Source organism: Loxodonta africana, chromosome 10, assembly GCF_030014295.1.
Source record: "Loxodonta africana isolate mLoxAfr1 chromosome 10, mLoxAfr1.hap2, whole genome shotgun sequence".
Classification (NCBI taxonomy): domain Eukaryota; kingdom Metazoa; phylum Chordata; class Mammalia; order Proboscidea; family Elephantidae; genus Loxodonta; species Loxodonta africana.
The window spans coordinates 23,790,273-23,797,577 of NC_087351.1; the positions used below are offsets into that span (position 1 = coordinate 23,790,273).

Here is a 7,305-nt window from a genome sequence, read left to right on the forward strand (position 1 = left end):
TCTTCATAACAAGCTTCTTGTCTTGTTTACTTCTATCTTCAGAGAAGAGCTAAGATATAAAGAGAACAAAATTCATTAAGTACTAGCAATAACTGCAGTTTTTAAAAAACAAAACTCCAATTTTGTAGAATCCGAATGGAGAAAGAATGATTGAAAACTTGCTTAGAGAAAATAATTTCAGGACTCAAATTCATCCTAAACTAACATAATGTAGTGTCAACTAAAATCAGACAGGGGAATGGAGATAAAATGTAGGAAGCTAAATATGTTATGTGTAATAGCCAGCAACCAGTCTTTCTGTTCTTGTTTATGTTTTAAAAATTTTTATTAGATTTTTTTTCTAGGTCACTACAATGAGATGTTTGGTGGTGAGATGGAGGTGGTTTGACAAGACTGACAAAGATAAAGGGGTAGAAGATGGATCCTAGGAGGAAAGGCTAAAAGAATTGATGTGATTAAAACTATAGGGAACAGACAAGTGATATTTATTTACCAAGTTCAAGGATATTAAATGTTTATCTGAGAGAGTTGCTGACAATTTCTTTACATCCACAGAAGAAGAATTAAGTGAACATGGACTGAATTGAAATGATGAGAGAGGTCCTTTTTCCTAAGGAAGCACTGTTGGACAATTATGTTAATAAAAACAAGAAACGAAGGAAAGGCATGAATTTTTAAACCTTGTAATGTGAGCAAGAACTGATGTGTTCTGAATGGAAAAATGGAAAAAAAAAAAAAAAAAGGAACTGAATCAGAACATGTTTTTAGATCTCTTCCAGCTCAATGATTTTTTTATTTGGGAATAATAAGCATCTGTCTTTTTTTTTTTTTTTTTAAAAATATTATATGTAAGATTACCATGAATCTATTCCAGTTGCAGTTTCACATAGATCAAGATATTTAAATGATGATTCCAGAAATGCTAAAGATTCTAGGTTTGTCACATGTCATAATTGTTTAAGTAGTCTAAACAAATGATGGCTATTATTTGTGTCTGTCATTGTAATTCCTAACAACAATAGTTAGAATAGATCCAGCGGATTCAAAGCAGAATATCCCCTAATGACAGTGAGCTTAGGAGAGTATATACTCTTTCCATGGAGGGTCTGGGATGCCACAAGCTGATGAAGTACTCATAACCCAGCATGTCCTTCTAAAAGTCATTCAGAGACTATCGCCCAGAGCCATTAGGTGGATACTCAAGAAATGCAAAGACCTAAGACAGGAGCTGGGTAAGTCTCCAGCCCTGCTGATATTTTCTGTTTGCATTACTTTCTCTTTCTCATCTCAGCTTTGTAAGGGATCCTAAAGTAGTTAAGGGAATTCTTGGGTGATTCAGGTGGTTAATGCACTCGGTTGCTAAGTGAATGGTTGGAGGTTTGAGTCGACCCAGAGGTGCCTTGGAAGAAAGGCCTGGTGACGTACTTTTGGGAAAAAAAAAATCAGCCATTGAGAACCCTATGGAGCACAGTTCTGCTCTGAAGCACACAGGGTCTTCATGAGTTGGAATCAGCTCAATGGCAGCTGCTTTTTTTTAAAGAAGTAGGTAAATGTTGTCTTTGACCCCATATCTTCCTCTTTTCTCAGCTCTAACTCTCATTCCTGGGGTTTCCCCCTCTCCTGCAGAGCCCATCTGCTGTCTCCTCCAACAGCCTATCCAAGCTCATCCTCCTTGGGTAATGACTCAGGTTTAAAATGTATCACTTATTTCTTCATCGTCAAAACATGCGTGCATAAGAGCTAAGGAAAGCCATTGGATAACTTGCTGCAATAGTTTAATAGAGCACCTTTTCCTTAGCAATGAAAGCAAAACTATGAAAAGCAGTATGTTAACCTAAGAGAAAGTGGTCCAATGCTGGGTGCTTATGGGAAATATTTTTGGGAACTGGGGTTTTTAAAACTGCCCATCTAAAAAGCTCCTCCTCACTGCCTTCTCTTCCTCCTTTATATGATCTTCCCCTTTAGTTTCCCATCTAAATGGTCATATTAGTCTCCTGGTGCATTGGATACTCTAATGCCCCCTTCTCTTGCTTTTTCTTGTCTTTCTATCAATTTCTTTCTGATTTTTTAATTTTATTTAACTCCCTTTCCTTTATGTCCATCCTTCCTCTACCTAGGCTCTGTCTCCCTATCTTTAATTACACAGAACTGCATATATATTTTTTTTTCAGAATGACCCAATAAATTCTTGTCTAATTTTGCTAACATTATTCTTTATAAATTTATTAATAGTCAGATTTATCACCATTTCTTTTGCTATTCTGCTTTATCATTTTTTGCTATTCAAATTTCAATTTGGAGGGAGTACCACTGTTATTCTCATTTTTATAGTATAGTCTTATTGTTATTGCTACTTCATGGAAGGCCTTAAAAAACTCAGTTAGAAGCATTTTTTTCCCGTAGTGATCAGAAAAAAAAATTTTTTTTTTTGCCTTATTTTTCTTCCCATTCCTAGAGAACTTTTGATCAGTTAGTTCATGACATGCAGGTTTGGTTATAAATCATGAAAGAGTTTACATAATTCTTACTTTAAATTGTTCTGATAATCTTAGCATCCCATTTAATATATAGTCATTTTCTTATTCCTTTAATTTATTCTACATGCTTGTATGGAATTACTAGTAGATAGTGAGCTTTTCCAAGATTGATATTTATCCTTTTTTACCTTTATGTTATCTCTAAGGTGTAGTGTAATGCTAGACAGTTTATAGATGCTCCATAAATATCTGCTGAATAATGAGTGGATAAGCCAATAATTCTTCCTATCGGCATAGTTTTTTAGTTTCTTTTCTGTCAATACAAAGAATTATGACGCATAAAATCTTCCCCCAAGTGTTTTATAAAATATTGGGGAAGATAAAACTGATGCATATTTAATAAAAAGCTACTGAAAAATTAAATATGTAGTAAAAACTACAAATGCAAGAATTCAAAGAGAGAAAGATGTCAGTAAACTGAGGAGAGACTTTCTGAAAATGTAACTTGAACTAGAGGCAAACAGAGTGTTCGAGACTTTCGAAGTATTTGATGAATAATAGAACTTCTTCAAGTGTTTTTACTCTTTCTGGAGAAAGAAGCTCTGCATGTCACAGACCAAAATTGTATTTTCTGTCATGAATGTACACTCCACAAAGGCTTGGGTTCTTGTCAGTAATATATCCCTAACCCTGGAATAGTGCCTGACATTCTGGGCACTCAGAAATATTTATTAAATTAATGAACAAAAATAATTCAGAGAACTCCTCAGGGGTCAGTTATATACTTGGCATTACTAATTGTCCAGTAACACCTTTGTTGGCTAGTTGTCATAGTGTCCTTATCATTAATGGAGATTAGTTGTCCAGGCTTGGTTCTACAGGTAGCTGGAATCAGAAGTTATTTATGTGTGGTTACACAGCAAAAGTCAGGACTTAACTACTGCACTCTCAGTTCTTCCTCCTTTCAGGATCTCTCCCACCTTCCTGACAGGCTATCTAAAATTCCCCTCTGTCAGACTCTTGGCTTAGTTTAAAGATTTTCTTTTTTCCCCTAACATATCTGTTCACATGAAAGAAGGCTGTGGTAGACAGAATAATGGACCCTCAAAAATATCCACGTCCTAATTTCTTTACATGGCGAAAGGAATTGTGATTAAGTTAAGCATCTTCAGCTGGAAAGATTATCCTGGATTATCTGGGTCAGCCAATGTAATCGCAAGTATCCTTGTAAGAGGAAGGCAGGAGAGTGAGAGTCAGACAGGAGATGGGAAGATGGAGGCAGAGGTTGGAGTGAAACACTTTGAAGAGGGAAGAATGTGCCATGAGCATAGGAATGCCGGTGGCTCTAGAACCTGAAAAGGAATCCACTGCTGTCGAGTTGGACTCTTAGTGACTCTATAGGACAGAGTAGAAGTGCCCCATAGGGTTTCCCAGGCTGTAATCTTTACTGAAGCAGACGGTCCAATCTTTCTCCTATGGAGTGGCTTGTGGATTCAAGTCACAGACCTTTTGGTTAGCAACCAAGCGCTTTAACTACTGCACCATCAGGGATCCCTAGGAAAAAGAGAGAAACAGGTTTTCTCTTACAGCTTCCAGAAGCAACACAGCTCTACTGATACCTTGATTTTAGCCTTTAAGACCCATTTCAGACTTCTTACCTCCAGAACTGTAAAATAATACATTTGTGTTGTTAGAAGCCACTAAGTTTGTGCTAATTTGCTATACCAGCAACAGGAAATGAAACAAAAGCTATTTAATGCAAGCAACTTTCAATGGGAGTCCAGGGTTCTTGGCTCTAGTATAAACTCTGCCACCAACTACTTTTTTAATAATATAAATTATTTCACTGGTAAAATGTGGATGTTGGACTAAATCAGAAACATTCCATTAAGCAGTGGACTTCTCGATGGTTTATATCTGACACTTGTTCTTTATCCTTGAGGAACTATAATCTTGCCTGACCTTCCCATGCCGGGACCTGGTCACCATTCTTGTCTGAACTTTATAACTCAGTCGTCCTTTTCCCCTCAAATATAGACACAGACACTATCTGGCTCTTTTCACCTAATTTTTCATTTCTGCCACTCTTTTATTCATTGCAAATATACTATCAGAAAAATAAAAGAGAGAGAGAGAGACTCCATTTATGTGGCAGAGTTCTTACCTTTGGAGAGGCAATGAGTATAGTAGACTAGAGGAGGTTGTTATATGTCTTAGCTCATCACTCATTTTCTGCAATAAATTGAGTTTTTTTTTGAAAGTGTGTAATGGTTATACAATAAAGTGATTTCTTCCATTTCAAAACACATCAAAAGACCTTTATTGACTATTTTCAGTTAATAATTGAGACCCTCATTTTTTTATGACAGAATTTTCTTGTGCATATATTACTTTGTGTGATGAAATAATTAAAAGAATGAGATGTGGGACCTTGTGATAACTTCTGACTGGCATTACAAAAACATAATATTAATATGAACTCTACTTTTTCCACTCCTGGATCATTCTTTAATCTCATTAATTTTTTCCTTCATTCGACAAGTGTGAAGCACTTGTTGAGTAAATGGTGTATGTTAGCCGCTATTGATGACTGTGATGGTGTTGGGGGCCACCCATATGAAACAGACCTGATGCCTGTACATTTTAGTTGGAGAGATGGACATATATATAATCAGGAGAGGCAGAGTGCAATAAATGCTAACAGTGCAGTGGGAGTATTGAGACCTGGGTGGGTTTGGAAGATTTCATGTGAGAGGGAGTATTTGAGCTTTGACAATTTTGTGAGCTTGAGAATAGAATGAGAGGAATTTTGAGTGTTGGAGAAAGAAAGATAAACATTTAAAATGTAATTGAGCAATATAAGTAATGGAACAGAGACTTCAAAAAATGAATGCTGTGCATGAGTAATTGTGAGGTTTCTCACATGAATGGTTGAAATCACATCCATTCATATGAAATCACAGTCAAAAGTATTTGAAGATGACCTTGTATGTCATCCAAGTAGAACATACTGGGGAGTAGGAAATAGGAAGTATCTGTATAATACTAGAAGAAAGCAGAATGGCACTAAGTCCAGTGATGGAATTAATTTAGCGCAAGTAGTTTTGAAAACCATGAAGCCATATGGGAACCAGTTGACCCCTCTAAGTAGGAGTCCAATACACATGTGTGAAGATTGACTGTGTGAAATATTATCTCATGATAATTGTTTTCATGAACTTAAAACTGTCTTTCTTAAAAACTTAGTTTGCCAAGGTAATTTGTTCTCATTTTCTTCCTTCCTTAAGTAACATGAAAACCAATTGTGGTGTCTGAGGCAATGGATGGAATGAACCACTCTGTAGTATCAGAGTTTGTGTTCCTGGGACTCACCAATTCATGGGAGATTCAGCTTCTCCTTTTTGTTTTTCATTTTTGTTCTACTTTGCAAGCATGATGGGAAACCTCATCACTGTGTTCACCGTAACATTGGATACTAATCTGCACTCCTCCATGTATTTTCTCCTAGCTAACCTCTCCTCTCAGTCATTGATATGGCATTTTGCTCAATCACAGCTCCAAAAATGATCAGTGATATTTTCAAGAGGCATAAAGTCATCTCTTTTGGGGGATGCATTACCCAGATCTTCTTTAGCCATGTTGTTGGGGGCACTGAGATGGTGCTGCTCATAGCTATGGCCTTTGACAGATATGTGGCCATTTGTAAGCCTCTCCATTACCTGACCATCATGAGCCCACGGATGTGTCTATTTTTTTTAGTCACTTTCTGGACCATTGGCCTTATCCACTCAGTGATTCAACTAGTTTTTGTGGTAGATTTGCCTTTTTGTGGTCCTAATGTATTGGACAGTTTTTACTGTGAACTTCCCCGTTTCCTCAGACTTGCCTGCACAGACACCCAAGAGCTGGAGCTCATGGTCACCATCAATAGTGGACTCATTTCTGTGGGCTCCTTTGTCTTATTGGTTGTTTCCTACATCTTTAGTCTCTTCAATGTTTGGAAACATTCTTCAGGTGGTTCTTCCAAGGCCCTTTCCACTCTGTCGGCTCATATTACTGTTGTGATCTTATTCTTTGGGCCACTGATGTTTTTCTACACCTGGCCTTCTGCCACATCACACCTGGATAAGTATCTTGCTATTTTTGATGCAGTTCTCACTCCTTTTCTGAATCCAGTTATCTACACATTGAGGAATAAAGAGATGAAAGTGGCAATGAAGAGACTGTGTAGTGGTCTTGGGCATTACAGAAAAATATCATAAATGGATTGACTAAGAAGACATGGAACCATAGATTCTTCTTGACGCTAGTGGCAAGAAAGACTTTATTTCAATTTCAGGAAATATGCAAGACTTAGGCCATGTTACATGCCTAGATATTTATTACCTATTAAATTATGATATCTATTTCACCATTCAATTAGAAATGATGTTATTCTTTGAAACCCAGAATGCCATGTAATTGAGGATATAATAATATTTTATCTTTTTTCTTTATTGGGCAGATCATTCTATTAGTAGGCAAACTATGTATTCACATTATTCTTAACTGTTTACTATCTAATTATCTTGATTTTAATTTTTTCTGTTCCCTATCTGTTTGCCTTCCATTGCCCCAGAATCTACACATTTTGTCTCTTTATCTGAATCCTCTATCTGGGAGTCTGGGAAATAATCAATTTTATAATTTAAAGCTGGGATGGATTACCAATACCATTTGTCTTAATCCCCTCAAGGTACACATGCTGAAATCCAGGAATGGAGAGGTGACTGCAATTTGCTTAAGGGCATGGAGCCAGGTTTCAAGAGAGAGCCAGAAACCAGGTCTC

General features: G+C 36.8%; 1 protein-coding gene across 1 annotated transcript; it reads left to right on the forward strand.

Moving 5' to 3' along the window:
- Positions 1-5,796: 5,796 nt before the first annotated feature.
- Positions 5,797-6,739, forward strand: LOC100668320 (olfactory receptor 4F15-like). Its single transcript, XM_010602272.3, is given in 3 exon segments — positions 5,797-5,887; positions 5,890-5,990; positions 5,993-6,739. Coding segments are annotated over 3 exon segments (939 nt in total).
- Positions 6,740-7,305: the final 566 nt, after the last annotated feature.